Here is a 21,449-nt window from a genome sequence, read left to right as displayed (position 1 = left end):
TTGGTCATGTTGGACCCTCAAGCATGAAGTCTTGAGTTTGATCCCTAGCAGAAAATTTGTCAGAATGATGCTCTAGTTCTATCTCAAATAAAGTAAAACAATATCAAGGACTCACATCCCTCACGTAGTTCTTGCTCCCTTGCCCTTTCAAAATAATGAAGAACAGCTAATATCCGTTACAAGATCTGTTTTAGGTCCAAGAAGGATTCAGAGGACCTAGTGGGGGTTGTATTGTTATATGGGAAACTGGGGGAGGGGGGGAAGGGAAAAATAAAGTTAAAAAAATATATGTTTTAGGAGAAATTCTTAGAAGATCTGCATCATTCAGGAGGCACAGAGATTTGATGGACCCAGGTTCAAGTTCACCCTGACGACCCTGAACCCCAGATCCTGGTTTCCCAAACTTCCCCCTCACCCTTCTAACTGTATAAATGTACCCCAAAAGAAGAGACAGACTCTCCTGCAAGTCAAGCAGCAATAACCAAGCATTTCTCCTTTCATGCTAAAGATGGGGTGACAGTGGCCTGGAAAGTGTCACAGAGGACAAAGTGTTGAAGCTTCAAGCATGAGGTCCCAGGTTTGAGCTGGGTGATCCACTGTGCCACATGCTGGGCCACTAAATAAACAAATCTCTTGAAAGAAAAAGATGATGTGAAAAAAATAGTTGGCTTTCTGTAGTACTAGGCAGTACTGGGCAAATGAAAGCTCATGTGGTTTCATCCTGAGTCTTGTTGAAGAGATTTTTATACAGGTGCATACCTGAAGGTTAATTATGAGGCAGGCAAAGTTAGGTTAGGAAGGAAAACAGGAGATAAGTCATATAGTTGTCAAGAAGTGAACATTTGTGGTCCGGAAAGTGGCGCAGTGATAAAGCTATGGACTCTCAAGCATGAGGTTCCAAGTTCAATCCCCAGCAGCACATGTGTCAGAGTGATGTCTGGTTCTCTCTCTCTCTTCCTATCTTTCTCATAAAATAAATAAAATCTTAAAAAAAAAAAAAAAAAAAAAAGAAGTGAACATTTGGGTGGCTAGAACATTTTGCTGTGGCTAAAGCATTGGCCTTGGAAGACTGAGACACTTCCTAGTTTGATCTCCAGCATCATATATACCAGGGTGACACAATAGTTCTCTCTCATACTCTTTGTTGCCTATGTTAATAAATAAATCTTTTTTTAAAAAATAAGAACACAGGGGGGCTAGGTGGTGGCACACTTGGTTAAACACTCACATTACAATGTGCAAGGACCCAAGTTCAAGACCCTTTTTCCCCACCTGCGGGGGAAAGCTTAATGAGTGGTAAAGTAGGGCTGCAGGTGTGTCTCAGTCTCTTGTCTCTATCTCACCTCCCCTCTCAATTCTGTATCTATCTGATAATAAATAAATATAAATTTAAAAAGGAAAAATTTAAAAATATAAGAATTCAGGGGTAGGGGAGATAGAATAATGGTTATTCAAACAGATTCATAGGCCTGAGGCTCCAGGTCCCAGGTTCAACCCTGCACCACTATGAACCAGAGATGAGCAATGCTCTTGGAATAATGATGATGATGATGATGATGATAACAATTATTTAATTAAAAATAGAAACTCAGACCAGAGAGATATCAAGTAGATCTTGCCACACACATAGCCCAGATTCATTTCCTGACACCACAGGAAGTGCTATAGCACGAAAGAAAGCTCAGGTGCTGTGATGTCCCGCTGTCTTACTCCCTGTGTCTATCTGAAGGAAACAGCCTGGAGCAGTCAAAAAAAATAATAATAAGGGAGTCGGGCTGTAGCACAGCGGGTTAAGCGCAGGTGGCGCAAAGCACAAGGACCGGCATAAGGATCCCGGTTCGAACCCCGGCTCCCCACCTGCAGGGGAGTCGTTTCACAGGCGGTGAAGCAGGTCTGCAGATGTCTGTCTTTCTCTCCCCCTCTCTGTCTTCCCCTCCTCTCTCCACTTCTCTCTGTCCTATCCAACAGTGACAACAATAACTACAACAATAAAACAACAAGGGCAACAAAAGGGAATAAATAAATAAAATAAATATTTTAAAAATCTATATTAAAAAAATAAAAACACGAGTAAAAAAAATAAAACAACCATGAAGAGCAGCCAAATCTGTTCAAATACAATTGTAAACACACACATGCACACACACACACACACACACACACACACACACACAAAGTAAAAAGAAATGAAGGAGGGAAGGAAAGGGGCAGCATAGGTCATCTGGACGGTGTGTTACTCTGTCATGTGCAAGACTCAGGGTCTAGACTGACTCCCACTAAACTGAAGGAAGCTTCAGTGCTGTGATTTCATTTGAGCTCTCTGTCTCTGGAAAGGAAGGAAGGAAGAAAGGAAAGAAGGAAAGAAAGGAAGAAAAGAAAAAAAGGAAGGAAGGAAGGCAGTCAGAGGGTAGGTAGCATAATGGTTATGTAAACATACTTTCATACCTGAGGCTCCAAAGTCCCAGGTTCAATTCCCCGAACCACCGTTAGCCAGAGCTGAACAGTGCTCTGGTAAAAAAAAAAAAAAAAAAAAGAAAGAAAAGAAAAGAAAGGAGGGGGAAGTACGGTAGATACCATAATGATTATGCAAAAACATTCTAATGCCTGAGGCTCCAAAGTCCCCAGGTTTAATTGCCCACCCCATAATAAGCCAGAGTTGAGCAGTGCTCTGGTAAAAATAAAATTAAAGGGGCTGAGTAGTGGCACACCTGGTTAAGCACATGTATTACAATGCACAAGGACCTGGGTTCAAGCCCCTGTCCCCCACCTGCAGTAGGAAAGCTTTACGAGTGGTGAAGCAGGGCTGCAGGAGTCTCTCTGTCTCTCTCCATCTCAATCACCCCCTTCCCTCTTGATTTCTGGCTGTCTCTATCCAATAAATAAAGACAATACAAATTTTTAAATAGGGAGTTGGGCGGTAGCACAGCAGGTTAAGCACAGGTGGCACAAAGCCCAAGGACCAATATAAGGATCACAGTTCAAACCCCCGGCTCCCCAACTGCAGGGGAGTCGCTTCACAAGCAGTGAAGCAGGTCTGCAGGTGTCTGTCATTCTCTCCCCCACTGTCTCCCCTCCTCTCTCCATTTCTCTCTGTCCTATCCAACAACAATGACGACATCAACAACAATAATAACTACAACAATAAAACAACATGGGCAACAAAGGAAATAAATAGTTTTTAAAAAATTAAAAATAAATAAAATTAAAATAACAATAATAATAATAAAGGAAGGAAGAAAAAGTCGTTTATTAGATAGATACAGCCAGAAATCAAGAGAGAGAGGGAGATAGAGAAGAAGAAGGGGATGGGTGGTGGCACACCTGGCTAAGCACACATGTTACAGTGTGCATGGTGCTGGGTTCAAGCCCCCAGTCCCCACTGCAGAGGGAAAGCGTCACAAGTGGTGTCTCTCTGTCTCTCTCCCTATATCCCCATTCCTCTCCATTTCTAGCTGTCTCTATCCAATAAAAATAAATATCATAAAAAATATATATTTTAAAGAGAAGAAAAGAGAGATACCTGCAGCTCTGCTTCACCACTCTCAAAGCTTTCCCCCTGCAGGTGGGGACCAAGGGATCGACCTGGGTCCTTGAGGCTTGCGACATGCGTGCTTAAATAAGCCACCACACACGCACACACACAAAAAAATCTAAAATAAAATTTGATCTAAAATTTTTAGATTCACTTCGCAGTCTTCCACCACTGCCTTGCCAGCTAAAACTGCAGGCTCAGCCTCAATTAATCATGAACCGTCTAGGGGCTGCCTGATGGCACAATTGCTTGAGCACACACACATGACCATGCACAAGGACCCAGGTTCAAGTTCCCAACCTCCACGTGCAGGAGAGAAGAAGTGTCTCTCTGTCTCTCTCCCTCTTCATCACCCTCTTCCCTCTTGATTTCTGGCTACACTTACCCAATAAATAAATAAAGATAATACCGAATTAAGGAAAAAAAAAAAAAAAAAAAAAACCTGTGTGAGGTGGGGTTGGGATAGAGGAATCGTGCCAGAATGAAGCCCCTGGGAAAAGCTTGGTGCAAAAAAACAAAAACTAAACAAAGTGTCATAATCCCATAGTCCGGATGCAACCCCCAGGGTCCTCAGCAATTAGGAACCTTTCTCCACCAGGACGCGGACATGTCCCAGGTGCCAGTGGTAGCCTAGACACCTGTTGACAATGAAGTGACTATATGCGGAAGAGTGAGGATGGAGATAGTGACGATGTAGGAAATGGGACACCATAGCGTCATCTGAAAGGCGGGGTCTAGGCAGATGAGGGCGCGCAGAGGAGGCTGGTCCAGCTCCACGGGGGTAGGGGGCGGTGTGGTGTGTGCACGTGGAGACGGGAGCTTCCCCGGGGAGGCAAAGGCCTCCTACGCAGAGTGCGTGAGGAGCGGGCACTGGTGGGGAGGAGGGTGAGAAGGTGGCTGAGCAAAGTGAGCGTTTGTTGAGAGTGAGGCGGCGGTGCTGTGGTGTTTGCGGGCGGGCTGCGCAACCCATACTTACCTGGCAGGGGAGATACCATGATCACGAAGGTGGTTTTCCCAGGGCGAGGCTTATCCATTGCACTCCGGATGTGCTGACCCCTGCGATTTCCCCAAATGTGGGAAACTCGACTGCATAATTTGTGGTAGTGGGGGACTGCGTTCGCGCTCTCCCCTGATATGTTACCTGTCAAATAGTAGAGGAGCTCTTAAATATAGCTACAGGTCCCAAAACTCTGTAAGGTGTAAGCTTTTCTAACCTTGCTTTATGAGGTTAGATGCTGTGTTTTCCTAACAAGTCATTTATGAAGTTTTACAAGATGTTTTCTGTCTTTAACATACAGCTGCCAACTAAAGTCCTTGCTTGTCACATTAAATTGACATACAGCCCACTGGAAAACTTATGTACTGTGGGCCTCGCGTAAGTATCACCTAGAGACTTGCCATGTGCACAGAACGCAAGTGATCCTAGGTTGACCGCGCTGCGCTCTTCCTAGCAAATTTTAGCCTATTCATGTTAGATCTTGTTACATGTGAAAGCTTACATCTTATTTCCCTTACCGTAGTATCGCTTGTACCATAAACTAACTGTCCTACCGTTGCCCTTGCTCTTTTATTGGCGCTGTGGTTTACTATGGTTGCTTATGTCATTTTTGTTGGCTAGGACAGAGAAAAGTAGAAAGGAAAGGGAGAGAAAGGTAAATACCTGAAGACGTTTCACAACTCCTGAAGCTATACCTCTGAAGGTGAAGAGCTGGGGGCTCGAACCTGGATCTTCATGCAGGTCCTTCCATCCTTATGCAGGTCCTTGCACTTCCTGCCATGTGCTCTTAACCCGCAGTGCGCCCAACCCCCAAATGTACATTCTTTTATTAGCTTGTTTTGTTACCGATAAGGATATAACAGTACTGAAATGATCTCTCCCTTTCCAACCTCCTTCATAGTTTGGTGGCTCTTTAAGAAACATAACAAGAAATCTATATAATATGCAAGTGGATGGCCTACCTTCCACTTTAACACTGTACAATGCACGTCTTAAAAGTTTATTGCTGCTAATAACCACATGGAGAGGCTTGCCATGTGCAAAGTCAGGTCTGAGTTCCAGCCAACAGGTGCTGTGGGCCCACCGAAGAGTAAATGCCTTCTGTCACACTCTCCATCTGTCTGAATTTCGAAAAGGCACAGACTTGAGGACTCTGCAAAAAACAAAACCTGATGACCACTGCCTTCATTATGTCTCACGTCCAGGGAATGTCAGTGGAGGCTTGGAGGGGGAATGCAGCTATCAACTGGAGACTCTCCTTCTTGGTTCTGCATGTTAGGTGTAAGCTCTTGCAGTCCACCGTGCTGCCCTGTGGCCCTCATTCTAACTGCAGAGAGAAATTTGAGACTAAGGGAGTTGGGCGGTAGCGCAGTGGGTTAAGTGCACGTGGCGCAAAGCGCAAGGACCTGTTAGGATCCCGGTTTGAGCCCCTGGCTCCCCACCTGCAGGGGAATCACTTCACAGGCGGTGAAGCAGGTCTGCAGGCTTCTCTCTCTCTCTCTCTTCCTCTCTATCTCCCCCTTCTCTCAATTTCTCCCTGTCTCTATCCAATAACAAGTTTTTTTAAAAAATTTAAAAAAAAAAAGAAATTTGGGACTGTGAGACAGCAAGTTTAAATGACTAATGTAAATTAGGAAAGATTAAAACAGTTTTTTTTGTGCAACTCATGATAAAATGATGGCATTCATATTTCTGTTTCATTGATACTTCTGTGTGCCTTTTTTTTCCCCCCTGTGTAGATGACTCCATGGGGTGGCGAGATAGCTCACCTGTATAGTGTGCCTGCTTTGCTATGTGTGTGACCCAAGTTCCAGCCCACACTTCATTGGAGGAAGATTTGGTGCTGTGGTGTCTTTCCCTCTGGCTCTCTCTTTCTATGTGATAAAAGTTGATTCTGCGCAGGAAAGGCAGCATAATGGTTATGCAAAAGACTCTAATGCTTGAAATTCTGAGGTCCCAGGTTCAATCCCTAACACCACCATAAGCCAGAGCTGAGCAGTGCCAGAGCACTGCTCAGCTTTGGCTTTTTCTCTGTATATCTCTGTCTGGTCTGTCTGTCTGTCTCTCTCTCTCTCTCTCTCTTTTAATTTTCTTAAATTTCTTTCTTGGGGGATTAATGTTTTACATTCAACAGTAAATACAATAGTTTGTACATGCATAACATTTCTCACTTTTCCACATGACAATTCAACCCCCACCAGATCCTCTGTCATCCATTTTGGACCTGTACTCTCCCCACCCCCACCCACCCCAGAGTCTTTTACATTGGTGCAATACACCACTCTCTATCTCTCTCTCAAAATAAATAATTAAAGTCAATTCAGGGGCTGGATAGCACACATATTACAAAGCACAAGGACTGAGGTTTGAGGCCTTGGTCCCCACCTGCAGGGGGAAGCTTTGCAAGTGGTGAAGCAGTGTTGCAGGTATCTCTCTGTCCCCCTCCCTCTCTGTCACCCCCTTCCCTCTCAATATCTGGCTGTCTCTATCAAATAAAAATAATTTTTTTAAATTAAAATACATAAAGTCAATTCAGAGCAGTGAAGTGAAGGAAATGACAAAATTAAAATTAAGAATAAATCAGATGAACCCAAGTAGAAAGATTACTCCACCCAACTACTCAACTGCATGGGAGTAGCTTTAAAAGTCTGCTCACTCCCACAGATTTAACAAACTTTGTACAATTGAGTCTCAATTTTCTTATCTATAAAATGGCTCTTATTAATAGTGTTATCATTGGTTGTGTCAGTCTGAAAGAGGTTAAGTGGCCAACACTTGGCCAGTTTGTACTTAAACCACTCTCCTAATTCTTTGGCTTCCTGTGGGGAGGAGAACTAATTTATCTCTTCCTTCTCCTTCTTCCCTTTTCCTCCTCTTTCCACTTTGTCATCATCATTGCCCTCCTCCTCCTCCTCCTCCTCCTCCTCCTCCTCCTCCTTATCCTCCCTCCTCCTTTTTTTTTTTTTTTTACCACCAGGTTATTCCTGGGGTTCAGTGCTTGCATGATGACGCTACAGCTCCCAGCAGCCTTTTTTAAATTTAATAGAGGGTTAGACAGAGATACAAAAAAAAAAAAAGTCTGCTCACTCCCTACCTCTAAAAAAAAAAAAAAAAAGATGTATTTTTTTTCCTCTTTTTAGAATTTTATTTATTTATTTACTTTAGTTCATTTATTCATTTATTTTTGGTAGAGACAGAGAAGTTGAGAAGGAATGGAGAGAGAGAGAGAGAGAGAGAGAAAAACACACTCCCACAACATTCTTTCACCACTTGTGAAGCTTCCCCCTTGCGGGTGAGGATCAGGAGCTTGAACATGGAGCCTTGTGCACTGTGATACATAAGTTTTCCCATGTTTGCTACTGCCTGGCCCCTCAGAAAACAATGTCTTTTCTCCCCAAATGTTATAGGTATTTCTTTTTGTTTGTTTGTTTGTTTTTTCTCTCTTTAATTTCTTTATTGGGGAATTAATGTTTTACATTCAACAGTAAATACAATAGTTTATACATGCATAACATCTCCCAGTTTTCCATTATAACAATACAACCCCCATTAGGTCCTCTGTCATCCTTCTTGGATCTGTATTCTCCCCAAGGTATTTCTTTTTGTAAGGATGTATTTATTCATTAGTGAGTGGAGTGGAGGGACAACACCAGAGCATGACTCTAGCACATTTGATGCCAGAATCCAACTCAGGACTACATGCTCAAGAGTCCAATGTTTCATTCAGTGTACAGTATCCCAGGACATGTTTGTTTCTTTGTTTATAAATTTATTTATTGCTTTTTCTCTCCTTTTTTCCACCATCGTGGTGGCGGGCTGACTTGACCTTGCCATGTCTTCCCACAAGACTTTCAGAATCAAGCGCTTCCTGGCTAAGAAGCAAAAGCAGAACCGCCCTGTTCCTCAGTGGATTTGGATGAAAACTGGTAATAAAATCAGGTACAACTCCAAGAGAGGACACTGGAGAAGAACAAAGCTGGGTCTACAAAGATTTCTCTGGGAGTCGGGCGGTAGCGCGACAGGTTAAGTGCACTTGGTGTGAAGCGCAAGGACCGGCATAAGGATCCCGGTTGGAGCCCCCAGCTCCCCACCTGCAGGGGAGTCGCTTCACAACCGCTGAAGCAGGTCTGCAGGTGTCTCTCTTTCTCTCCTCCTCTCTGTCTTCCCCTCCTCTCTCCATTTCTCTCTGTCCTATCCAACAATGACAACATCAATAACAACAATAATAATAACTACAACAATAAAAAACAACGGTCCCCAATAAAGAAATTAATTTAAAAAAAAAACAAGGGCAACAAAAGGGAATAAATTAATACTTCTTTTAAAAAAAAAAGATTCCTCTAGGATGCACACATGTTTATGCTGGAATAGACTGCTAGTATTTTGAGTGAAGCACTGTTGTCTTGCACACTTGATTAGGACCCCACTCGGCCTTGTAGCTCTTCCTGTTACCTGACTCAAGAACAATAAATATGTGAGCTATTTGAAAAAAAATAATAATTAGTGGTCCGGGAAGTGGCACAATGGTAACGTTTTGGACTTTCAAGCATGAGGTCCCAAGTTCGACCCCTGGCAGCACATGTGCCAGAGTGATGTCTGGTTCTTTCTCTCTCCTCCTACTATCTTTCTCATAAATAAATAAAATCTTAAAAAAAAAAAACTAAATGAAGTAAATTTATTTATTTACTAATTAAAGAGAAAGTGGAATATCACTCTGGTACAAGTGATGTTGGATCAAATCACACTCAGGACCTCATGCTTGAGAATCCAGTACTGTCCACTCCCCCATATCAAAGCTGCTCCATGTTTCACCCTTACCTAAAAAAAATTTAAAAGGTGGGGTGGGCGGTAGAGCAGTGGGTTAAGCTCACATGGCATGAAATACAAGGACCAGCATAAGGATCCCAGTTTGAGACCCACCTGCGGGGGGGGGGGGGGGGGGTCACTTCACAGGCACTGAAGCAGGTCTGCAGGTGTCTATCTTTCTCTCCCCCTCTCTGTCTTCACCTCCTCTCTCTATTTCTCTCTGTCCTATCCAACAACAGCAATAGCAAAAATAACAATAACAACAACAACAAGGACAAGGGCAACAAAAATGGAAAAAAAAAAAAATGGCCTCCAGGAGCAGTGGATTCATGACATAGGCACTGAGCCCCAGCAATAACCCTGAAGGCAAAACAAACAAACAAAAACACGGGGGTGGGGGCAGGTGGTGGCACACCTGGCTAAGCACTCACATTACAATGTGCAAGGACCCAGCTTCAAGCCCCTTTTTCCCCACCTGCAGGGGGAAAGCTTCATGAGTGGTGAAGCAGGGCTGCAGGTGTGTCTCTGTCTCTCTTCCTCTCTACTCCCCCTCCCCTCTCACTTTCTGTATCTATCTGACCAGAGAGATATCAAGTAGGTCCTGCCTGCCACACACATAGCCCACATTCAATTCCTGACACCACATAGGAAGTGCTGTAGCACAAGAGAAAGCTCAGGTGCTGGGGGGTCCCGCTGTCTATCTATCTGTGTCTATCTAAAGGAAACAGCCTGGAGCAGTAAAAAAAAAAAAAAGAAAAACAACCATGAAGAGGAGCCAAATCTGCTCAAATACAATTGTAAATACACACACACACACACACACACACACACACACACACACACACACACACAGTAAAAAGAAATGGAGGGGGAGACGGGCTTTAGTGCAGAGGGATAAGCGCATGTGGCACAAAGCTCAAGGACCAGCTTAAGGATCCCGGTTCAAGCTCCGGGCTCCTCACCTGCAGGGGAGTCACTTCACAAGTATTGAAACAGGACTGCAGGTGTCTATCTTTCTCTCCTTCTCTCTGTCTTCCCCTCCTCTCTCCATTTCTCTCTGTCCTATCCAACAACAAGGACATCAATAACAACAATAATAATAACTAAAACAACAAGGGAAATAAAAAGTATCAAAAAAAGAAGAAGAAGAAGAAATGGAAGAAGGAGGGAAGGAAAGGGGCAGCATAGGTCATCTGGATGGTGTGTTACTCTGTCATGTGCAAGACTCAGGGTCTAGACTGACTCCCACTGCACTAAAGGAAGCTTCAGTGCACTGATTTCATTTGAGCTCTCTGTCTCTGGAAAGGAAGAAAGGAAGGGAGGAAGGAAGGGGAAGAAAGGAAGGAAGGAAGGCAGGCAGGCAGGCAGGCAGGCAGACAGTTGGAGGCTAGGTAGCATATTGGTTATGCAAACATACTCTCATACCTGAGGCTCCAAAGTCCCAGGTTCAGTCCCCGCACCACCATTAGCCAGAGCTGAACATTGCTCTGGTAAAAAAAAAAAAAAAAAAAAAGGGGGGGGGCCTCCGGGAGGTGGCACAGTGGTAAAGTTTTGGACTCTCAAGCATGAGGACCTGAGTTTGATCCCGGCAGCACATGTACCAGAGTGATGTCTGGTTCTTTCTCTCTCCTCCTATCTTTCTCATTAATAAATAATGGGCGGTGGGTAGATAGCATAATGGTTATGCAAACAGACTCTCATGCCTGAGTCTCCAGAGTCCCAGGTTCAATCCCCTGCACCACCATAAGCCAGAGCTAAGCAGTGCTCTGGTTAACAGATAAATAAATAAAAATATAAATAAATAAATAAATAAATAATAAATAAAATCTTTTTTAAAGAAGGGGGGGAGTCGGGTGGTAGTGCAGTGGGTTAAGCGCATGTGGCACAAAGCACTAGGACAGGCCTAAGGATCCCAGTTCGAGCCCCCAGCTCCCCACTTGCCGGGGAGTCGCTTCACAGGCGGTGAAGCAGGTGTGCAGGTGTCTGTCTTTCTCTCCCCCTCTCTGTCTTCCCCTCCCCTCTCCATTTCTCTCTGTCCTATCCAACAACGACGACATCAACAACAATAAAAACAACAAGGGCAACAAACAGGAAATAAATAAATAAATAAATACTGAAAAAAGGGGGGAGTGTGATAGATAATATAATGGTTATGCAAAGACACTCTAATGCCTGAGGCTCCAAAGTTCCAGGTTCAATTCCCCCACCTCACCATGAGCCAGAGCAAAATAAAATCAAAATAACAACATTAATAATAATAAAGGAAGAAAAAGTCGTTTATTAGATAGATACAGCCAGAAATCAAGAGAGAGAGGGAGATAGAGAAGAAGAAGGGGATGGGTGGTGGCACACCTAAGCACACATGTTACAGTGTGCATGGTGCTGGGTTCAAGCCCCCAGTCCCCACTGCAGAGGGAAAGCGTCACAAGTGGTGTCTCTCTGTCTCTCTCCCTATGTGGCGACCCCAGCAGGAGTTTGGGACTATTGGCATACAAATGCCCTCACCCTGAGGAGGTGCTTCAGAGAAGGGAATGTATAAAAGCAAGGGACTGTGAGCAAGCACATGAGCTCTCTTTGGCTGTGGCTTCTTCTCCTGGTCAGAAGCACCTCAGCAGAGGTGCTCCAAGCATCCATCCGCCGTGTCTACTGCTCCTGGGAACTGAACATGTGTGACTCTGCTAGCCGGTAAACTTTTAGACTCCTCTACAGCCATGAGCAACCTTTACCAGATCTAGTAATTGTTTATCTTGTGGGACTAAACCTTTGATAACTATATTTAGACCATATGGACCTGGCGTACTCTTAACCTTTGATGGTAAGTGCTTATTTTGCCTTTTACCTGTTTCACCCTGATAAACCTTGTATTGTTTAAACCAGTTCCCAGCTCCCGGCTGTGAGTCCTTGTACACGCCGCAAGCAGCCCCAACCCCCTTTTTAAGTTCATTTACAACATCCCTATATCCCCATTCCTCTCAATTTCTGGCTGTCTCTGTCCAATAAAAATAAAGATAATAAAAGAATTTTTTTTAAGAGAAGAAAAGAGACAGACAGACACCTGCATCCCTGCTTCACCACTCTTAAAGCATTCTCCCTGCAGGTGCGGGACCAGGGGATCAAACCTGGGTCCTTGAGACTTGCGACATGTGTGTGAGGGCCACTGTTACTCCATATTGTCTAAGGCAGCCAAGTAAAACCGCATAATCCAACAGCTGCAGTGCAGCTACACTTGACCCTTGAAAAACTAGTCTCAACGTTTTTACTTATCAGCAGTTGTTCTGTAGACGGAGGTCATGATAGCCCCGAAACCCAAAATTTGTTTAACCGACAAAAACTGCCAGGGACTGTGGTCAAAATTCCCTGACAAACAGGTCTGAACTTTAAGTGACTCCCCCCCACCACACCCCCCCCAAGTGTATAAAAAGAATCTGTCTGTGTCTCTTCGGAGCTCACAAGCCACTGTTGGGAAAGTGCTTGTAGCCCAGGCTTCAGCTTGTTTCAGTAAAGGCTCTTGTTTTTGCATGTGACTCTGGCCTCCTCTCTGAGGGAACAGGACCTAAAACCCCAGGCATAACAATGTGTACTTAAACAAATGTGCCAACACACACACACACACACACACACACACACACACACACACACACACACCAGAAAATGTGTAAAAATAAAAATTGATCTAAATTTTTAGATTCCCTTTTCAGTCTTCCACCACTGCCTTGTCAGCTAAAACTGCAGGCTCAGCCTCAATTAATCATTAACCATCTAGGGGCTGCCTGATGGCGCAATTGCTTGAGCACACACACATGACCATGCACAAGGACCCAGGTTCAAGTTCCCAACCCCCACGTGCAGGGGAGAAGCTTCCGGAGTGATGAAGCAGTGCTGCAGGCTCTTGTCTTTCTCTCTCCCCATCTCTCTCTCTCCTGCCATAGATAGATAGATAGATAGATAGATAGATAGATTAGATAGATAGATAGATAGATAGATAGATAGATAGATAATAGAATAAGAGAGGCCAGAGCATCAACTCTAGCTTAGGCAGTGCCAGGGATCAAAACCAGGACCACTTGTTTGGAAGTTCAGAGGATCCCAGGGACTTACTTACCTGCAGGAGTTCCAAACTCTTGAACAACTGGCATTGCTAATTTCTGCCCCTGCAGGGCTGGGGAGACATCATAATATATACATATATTCTGCCCCTGTCCGGCACTGTCCTGTTCCTTTGTCTCCTGCAAATATGTACTTGAACACCACCCTACTTTCTCCAGGCAGATCTCTTAAAAATAGGCATGAATCTCGGGGTGGGGCTGACACTTTGATGAGACCATTGTCTATAGTATGTAGAGAAAGTTGGCCTGGGAGAGGTGGTATTACACACACATGAGGCCCCAAGCCAGATTAAAGAAACAGCCATGTGAAAACACAGATTTAAGACAGCACAAATGGACAGACAATAAAGCATGGCATTGCTACAAATATGCCCAAGTATTGTATCATTTATTTATTACCACAGAAATACTCACCACTGTGTGTGGTGGTGGTGGTGATTAAAGCTGTGACTTCGGAGATGCAGGCAGAAAGCCTTTTGCAAAGCCTTTATGCTTATCACTCTGCACTTCAAGTATTTTTTTTATATAATACTTGGTTTACCGACACTAGATGCTAAACTCCACACCACTGCACAACTTGAGCAGTAAATGAAGTTCTAATTTGCCCCGATATTCTTCTAGGTTAGAATCTTGAATGTTGTTTGGCTTTGCTCTTCCTTCCTTCCTTCCTTCTTCTTCTTCTTTCTTTCTTTCTTTCTTTCTTTCTTTCTTTCTTTCTTTCTTTCTTTCTTTCTTTCTTTCTTTCTTTCTTTCTTCATGATAACATTTGTGGAATACGTTGAGCCAGCTCGTGTGTGGATGAGGCTTTTGAAGCTCACTGTGATCTTCACACTTAACCGATTGTTATGCTGGCTGCGGGAAGTTTAGACTAAGGGAGATGGGAGATGGGAGGTGTGGCTTGCGGGATACCTCACCTGGATAACAGTGCACCTGCTTTAGCTTGGCAGGACCCTAGTTCCAGCCCCGTCCACACTGCGCGGGAGGAAGCTGCAGGATTGTTGGCCTGGATTGGTGGAGCCACAGAGACGAAAAATGAAAAAATGAATAAGGGGAAGGGGACCCCACCGTAATAACGTCCGACGAAATGAGTGAAAAGTGGGCTATTTTCCACTTCCCGAGAAGATGACCTCAAAGTCAAACCACTGCTCTGCGGTGTAGAGGGCTAGACTCAGGCGCCCCAAAACATCTGATCCGTTCAGACTCCTCGCTGCATCGCCTCAAAACCAACCGCTCTGCGCCGCTTGGGACACTTAGGGATGAGTAGTGAGATTTAGGCTTAGTGCTCCAGAGAGACTGAGACCTGGACAAGAGAAACACGATGACGTCCTGGAGGCGGGGCGTATGCAGATGACAGCGCCGCAGAGGAGGCTGGTCGGGCTAATCTCGGGGGTGCAGGGTGGACACGTGGGGAGAGAGAGGAATCGGCGTGAGTGGGATCCCAGCAGGAAGAGTGTGTGGGGAGCGGGCACTGGTGGGGAGGAGGGTGAAGACGGTGGGTGGCTGAGCAAAGTGAGCGTTTGTTGAGAGTGAGGCGGCGGTGCTGTGGTGTTTGCGGGCGGGCTGCGCAACTCATACTTACCTGGCAGGGGAGATACCATGATCACGAAGGTGGTTTTCCCAGGGCGAGGCTTATCCATTGCACTCCGGATGTGCTGACCCCTGCGATTTCCCCAAATGTGGGAAACTCGACTGCATAATTTGTGGTAGTGGGGGACTGCGTTCGCGCTCTCCCCTGGGGACTGTTGGTCAAAGGGAGAAAAAGTTTTTCGTTTGCATAGGCTCTACTGTGAAATACAGCGCAAGGCGGCTTATTACATTTTACTACCTATAAGAAACACAGCTCCCCTGTGGTTCTGCAGCAAGAATTTTTCTAAGTTTGCTTTGCTTTTTATGGCAACTGTAAAAACATTGTTGAAAGTCTTACAAAGGTGTAATTCCGCTTCCTGATTTACAGATCGAAACTAAACTCCTTGCAACTTAACTATCCCATTAAGGGATGTTTTGGTTTCCCCTCTCTCTTTACCATTGTGATGGAGTCAAGAGATTAAACATATATGAAGCGGGGAGACTGGCATATTGCCCACTGGAATACTGTGCACTGTGGGCCTTACTTAGTAAAGTGGTCACTGCTAATAGTCACCTGGAGAGAGGTTTGCCATGTGCACAGAACACAAGTGATTCTAGGTTGCCCGCAAGCAGCAGAACCTAATGTGAAAAAGCACAGGCCTGAGGGCTCCGCAAATAACAAAGCCAAATGATAGGCACTTGCTTTCACCTCCAATTATGTCAGCGGGTGCTGGGAGGAGGAGCTGAGGAGGGGCTAAGGGGGCCGGCGAGGCTTCAAGAGTGACAGGGCAGCAACGCCATGTCACTACCTACATTAGCTCTCTCCCTTAAAAAAAAAAAAAAAAAAATTAGATATGGGGGGGGGTGTCGGGAGGTACCGCAGAGGGTTAAGCGCACATGGCACAAAGCACAAGGACCGGCGTAAGGATCCGGGTTGGAGCCCCCGGCTCCCCACCTGCAAGGGAGTCGCTTCACAGGCGGTGAAGCAGGTCTGCAGGTGTCTCTCTTTCTCTCCCCCTCTCTGTCTTCCCCTTCTCTCTCCATTTCTCTCTGTCCTATCCAACAAAGAATGACATCATCAACAACAATAATAACCACAGCAAGGCTACGACAACAAGGGCAACAAGAGGGGGTGGGGGGATGGCCTCCAGGAGCAGTGGATTCACGGTGTAGGCACTGAGCCCCAGCAATAACCCTGGAGGCCAAAGGGGGGAAAAAATAGATACGGGAGTCGGAAGATAGCGCAGCGGGTTAAGCGCAGGTGGCACAAAGCTCAAGGACCGGCGTAAGGTTCCCAGTTTGAGCCCCCAGCTCCCCACCTGCAGGGGAGTCGCTTCACAAGCGGTGAAGCAGGTGTGCAGGTATTTCTCTCCCTCACTCTTGTCTTCCCTTCCTACTCCATTTCTCCCTGTCCTATCCAACAACCACCACAACAATAATAACTACAACAATAAAATACCAGGGGCAACAAAAGGGGATATTATTAAAAATTAGATATATCATAGTTATATAACATGATTTATATAACTATGATATATCTATATATCTATATAGATATATATCTATATAGATATATATATCTATATATATATATATCATAGATATATATCATATATCTATGATGTATCATAATACATAACTATATATCATCTATATTAAGGATTTATTTATTCATTAAGGGGGGGGCAGGGAACCAGAGCATCACTCTAGTAAATGCCATTGTCCAAGTCAGGACTTCATGCTCGAGTCCAATGTACAGCCTCCCAGGTCATGTTTGTTTATTTTCATATTTATTCACTAATGAGAGAGAAAAAGAGGAAAGCAGAATATCACTCTGGTACAGGTGATGTTGAGATCAAATCAAACTCAGGACCTTCTTCTTCTTCTAGCGTTTGCCCTTCTTCTGTAGCCAGTCAACAGCGTCAGGTTGAAAGCTGTCAGGAGCTGCTTGTTGCTGGCTTTGAAAGTGACTGGGATCCATGTGGATTCAGTCGGCTAGGAAGGATCCTCAGTTTCCCCAATGAATGGGTACTCACGGGATGCACCACGAGAAGGTCGATCCAATGCATCCCACTCAGGACCCGATCCTTGGGAATTCAGTACTGTCTATTTCCAACCTCAAAGACTGTCCCTTCTTTCAACCTGTAACAACAAGACTGCCCTGGGTAGAGGAATCCTGCCGGAATGAAATCTTAGGGAAGCCTTGCTAGAGAAGGGGGAAAAGGGGCTGGGTGGTGGCACACCGGTTACAATGCTCAAGGACTCAGGTTCAAGCTCCCAGTCCCACAGCTGCAGGGGGAAAGCTTTGCAAGTGGTGAAGCAGTGCTGCAGGTGTCTCTCTTTCTGCCCCCCTCTCTATCTCGCCCTTATCTCTTGATTTCTGGCTATCTCTGTCCAATAAATAGAGATGATAATAATAATAATGTCACAATTGGAGAGTCCTCATGTAACCCCCAGGGTCCTCAATAACTGGTCGCCCCTTGCGACGGAGCCGTGAACGTGCCCAGGTTCTAGTGATACTAGAAACCCGGGGGTTGACAGTGGAAGAGATTCCATAAGGAGATCAGTGAGGAGGAGAATGGGTGAGTGACGATGGAGGAACTGGGACACCACAGCGTCATCTGAAAGGCGGGGTCTAGGCAGACGAGGGCGCCGCAGAGGAGGCTGGTCGGGCTAATCTCGGGAGTGCAGGGTGGGCACGTGGGGAGAGAGAGGAATCAGCGTGGGTGGGATCCCAGCAGGAAGAGTGTGTGGGGAGTGGGTACTTGTGGGGAGGAGGGTGAAGACGGTGGGTGGCTGAGCAAAGTGAGCGTTTGTTGAGAGTGAGGCGGCGGTGCTGTGGTGTTTGCGGGCGGGCTGCGCAACTCATACTTACCTGGCAGGGGAGATACCATGATCACGAAGGTGGTTTTCCCAGGGCGAGGCTTATCCATTGCACTCCGGATGTGCTGACCCCTGCGATTTCCCCAAATGTGGGAAACTCGACTGCATAATTTGTGGTAGTGGGGGACTGCGTTCGCGCTCTCCCCTGTTTAACTAGTTCACAAAGACAGGGTGTCTTTTAAGTTCTTCTGTTAGTGGTGCACATTTCCAGCGTTGGTGGTTGGCTTTACAATGTCTGAGCAGGCAAGAAGTGACTTCTTCTTCTAGCGTTTGCCCTTCTTCTAGCGTTAGCCAGTCAACAGCATCAGGTTGAGCCTGATGTAAAGTTTCGAGACCTCCTTTGAATCTGGACAGGTGGCAGTCGTTGACTATGTGGGTCATAGTCTGTCTGGAGCCGCAGGGCCAGTTCGGGTCGTCTCTGGCTCCCCAGCCATGGAACATAGCGGCACACCGGCCATGGCCTGTTCCATAGCGATTGAGGAGGGCCCAATCATAACGTGCTAGGTCAAAGCCAGGTTGACGCTTGCTTGCAGGGGTCTGTGATGAGGTGTTTGTTCTTTACCTCAGCTGACTGCCAACTCTGTTTCCAAGAGACTGGAACAGAGAAGTTCAGTGTAGGCGTAGGGGACCAGATTGGGTGACGAGACGTCAAGCGTTGGGCAGGGTGGGCAAAGATATCCGCGTATATTGGCAGGTCCGGTCGAGCGTAGACGTGGGAAATGAACTTAGATGATGCCGCATCCCGACGAATATCTGGCGGGGCGATGTTGCGAAGAACTGGCAGCCATGGAACTGGGGTGGAACGGATGGTTCCAGAAATTATCCTCATGCAGGAATATAATTTGGAATCGACCAAGTGGACATGGGGGCTACGGAACCATACTGGGGCACAGTATTCTGCAGTGGAATAGCGTAATGCCAGAGATGATGATCGCAGTGTGGAAGCGCTCGCGCCCCATGAGGAGCTGGCCAGTCTTGCAATGATGTGATTCCTCGCGCCCACCTTTGCTGCAGTTTTTATGAGATGTTTGTGAAATGACAGAGTGTGATCGAGAGTAACGCCAAGATAGACTGGCTGGGCTTCATGCCGGATTCTCGTATCGCCAAGCTGCACATTAAGCTCACGTGAGGCCAAGCAAGGCATGGTGTAGATGGAAAACAGATGATACCGTTTTTGCAGTGCTAGGGATTAGTCGCCATTTTTTACAGTAATCAGATATCAGAGACATGTCTTTCGTGAGTGTTTCCTCGAGGATGTCGAACTTGGATGCCTGAGTTGCACAGCAGATGTCATCGGCGTAGATGAACTTCCTTGAAGAAGTTTCTGGGAGGTCATTGATGTAAATATTAAATAGCGTAGGAGCCAGAACAGAGCCCTGGGGGAGGCCACTTGAGACAAGTCTCCATCTGCTAGACTTGTCACCCAGATGCACCCGGAATCTTCTGTTTTGGAGAAGAAACGATATAGTGTTGGCCACCCATGGAGGCAGGCATCTTGAGATCTTGACTAGGAGACCACGGTGCCAGACCGTGTCATAGGCTGCTGTGAGATCAACAAAGACAGCACCCGTCTTTAAATTCTTCTGGAATCCATTTTCAATGTAAGTTGAGAGGGCCAGGGCTTGTTCGCAGGTAGATCTTCCTGGGCGGAAACCAGCCTGGGCGGGTGATAGGAATTTCTCTGTAAGATGAGAAATACGTGAAGAAGTGACTGTTACATATCATTCATGTTTTTCCTGCCGTTCTTGCCTCTCTACACCTCAATTCAGTCTGCACCTACAGTTTGTTGGCTGTGAGGTTTTTCCTCTTTTTGCTCTGTATAACCTTTGTTGTTCATAGTCGGTTACGTGATTATTATAAGGCTCCAATGTACAGGACCGTTTCTGCCTCTCTACACCTCAATTCAGTCTGCACCTACACTGTTTGTTGGCTGTGAGGTTTTTCCTCTTTTTGCTCTGTATAACCTTTGTTGTTCATAGTCGGTTACGTGATTATTATAAGACTCCAATGTACAGTACCGTGGTTGACTTTTTTTTTTTTTCAGTCGTATACTAAATTCACTATATTTCACATATGAGTGAAACCCTTTCTACCACTGTTGTTATATATTGAGGGCAATGTCCTGTAGAGCCATACGGGCTTTTATGATGTTGTTCCTGATGGATATGCCCCAGTGATGGAGAGAGCAATCTGCTAGAGGTCTAGGCCCGATCTCTATGTGAGGATCCAAGGATTACCTGACTAGGGGCCCCGATGATGGAGTGGCCTGGTGGCCATCACTACCAGGGCCATTATTAAAGTTTGCTAGTCTCAAGGCAAGTATAAACCTATGGGACTACATCAAATTAAAAAGCTTCTTCACAGCAAAAGAAACCACTACCCAAACCAAGAGACCCCTCACAGAATGGGAGAAGATCTTTACATGCCATACATCAGATAAGAGTTTAATAACCAACATATATAAAGAGCTTGTCAGACTCAACAACAAGACAACAAATAACCCCATCCAAAAATGGGGGGAAGACTTGGACAGAATATTCACCACAGAAGAGATCCAAAAGGCCGAGAAACACATGAAAAAAAAAAAAATGCTCCAAGTCTCTGATTGTCAGAGAAATGCAAATAAAGACAACAATGAGATATCACTTCATTCCTGTGAGAATGTCATACATCAGAAAAGGTAATAGCAGCAAATGCTGGAGAGGGTGTGGGGTCAAAGGAACCCTCCTGCACTGCTGGTGGGAATGTCAATTGGTCCAACCTCTGTGGAGAACAGTCTGGAGAACTCTCCGAAGGCTAGAAATGGACCTACCCTATGACCCTGCAATTCCTCTCCTGGGGATATATCCTAAGGAACCCAACACATCCATCCAAAAAAGATCTGTGTACACATATGTTCTTGGCAGCACAATTTGTAATAGCCAAAACCTGGAAGCAACCCAGGTGTCCAACAACAGATGAGTTGCTGAGCAAGTTGTGGTCCATATACACAATGGAATACTAACTCAGCTGTACAAAATGGTGACTTCACCATTTTCAGCTGGTCTTGGATGGACCTTGAAAAAATCATGTTGAGTGAAATAAGTCAGAAACAGAAGGATGAATACGGGATGATCTCACTCTCAGGCCGAAGTTGAAAAACAAGATTAGAAAAGAAAACACAAGTCGAACCTGAAATGGAATTGGAGTATTACACCAAAGTAAAAGACTCTGGGGTGGGTGGGTGGGTGGGTGGGGAGAATACAGGTCCATGAAAAATGATGAATGAAATAGTGGGGGTTGTATTGCTAAATGGGAATCTGGGGAATGTTATGCATGTAAAAAAAAAAAAAAAAAAGAAGTAGAAACGCAAAGCAGAAATTGACTGAGTTTGGAGTATGGCACCAAAGTAAGAAAGCAGAAGTATACTAGAGTTAGCAGTGAGTACCTCCCTAATACTTCCTCTCCACTTTTCCAAGCTTTGGGTCCATGATTGCTCAACAATTTGTTTGGCTTTGTATGTTAACTCTCTTTTCAGTCACCAGGTTCCAGGTGTCATCAGGATGCCGGCCAGACTTCC

At 45.3% G+C, this 21,449-nt stretch overlaps 1 protein-coding gene and 3 non-coding genes across 4 annotated transcripts; all 4 read left to right on the top strand.

The window, feature by feature from the left end:
* Positions 1–4,500: 4,500 nt before the first annotated feature.
* LOC132533673 (U1 spliceosomal RNA) lies at positions 4,501–4,664 on the top strand. Its single transcript, XR_009545523.1, has one exon. It is a non-coding gene; the product is annotated as a U1 spliceosomal RNA (small nuclear RNA).
* A 3,667-nt stretch (positions 4,665–8,331) lies between these two features.
* On the top strand, positions 8,332–15,406 carry LOC132533383 (large ribosomal subunit protein eL39-like). Its single transcript, XM_060174191.1, has 2 exons — positions 8,332–8,539; positions 15,396–15,406. The coding sequence occupies exons 1-2, from the start codon at positions 8,362–8,364 to the stop codon at positions 15,404–15,406; spliced, it is 189 nt and encodes a 62-aa protein (XP_060030174.1). The 5' UTR covers positions 8,332–8,361.
* LOC132533672 (U1 spliceosomal RNA) lies at positions 15,013–15,176 on the top strand. The gene has a single exon (XR_009545522.1). It is a non-coding gene; the product is annotated as a U1 spliceosomal RNA (small nuclear RNA).
* Positions 15,407–17,874: 2,468 nt separating the features above from the next.
* LOC132533671 (U1 spliceosomal RNA) lies at positions 17,875–18,038 on the top strand. The gene has a single exon (XR_009545521.1). It is a non-coding gene; the product is annotated as a U1 spliceosomal RNA (small nuclear RNA).
* The last annotated feature ends 3,411 nt before the right edge of the window (positions 18,039–21,449 follow it).

The sequence above is a fragment of the Erinaceus europaeus genome, chromosome 16, assembly GCF_950295315.1.
Source record: "Erinaceus europaeus chromosome 16, mEriEur2.1, whole genome shotgun sequence".
NCBI classification, from domain to species: domain Eukaryota; kingdom Metazoa; phylum Chordata; class Mammalia; order Eulipotyphla; family Erinaceidae; genus Erinaceus; species Erinaceus europaeus.
Note: the sequence above shows the minus strand (reverse complement) of the source record. Positions and strands in the feature narration are given on the sequence as shown.

What these genes read in the sequence shown, in the direction of transcription:
- LOC132533383 (XM_060174191.1), top strand. Translation starts at nt 8,362, where the DNA reads ATGTCTTCCCACAAGACTTTCAGAATCAAGCGCTTCCTGGCTAAGAAG.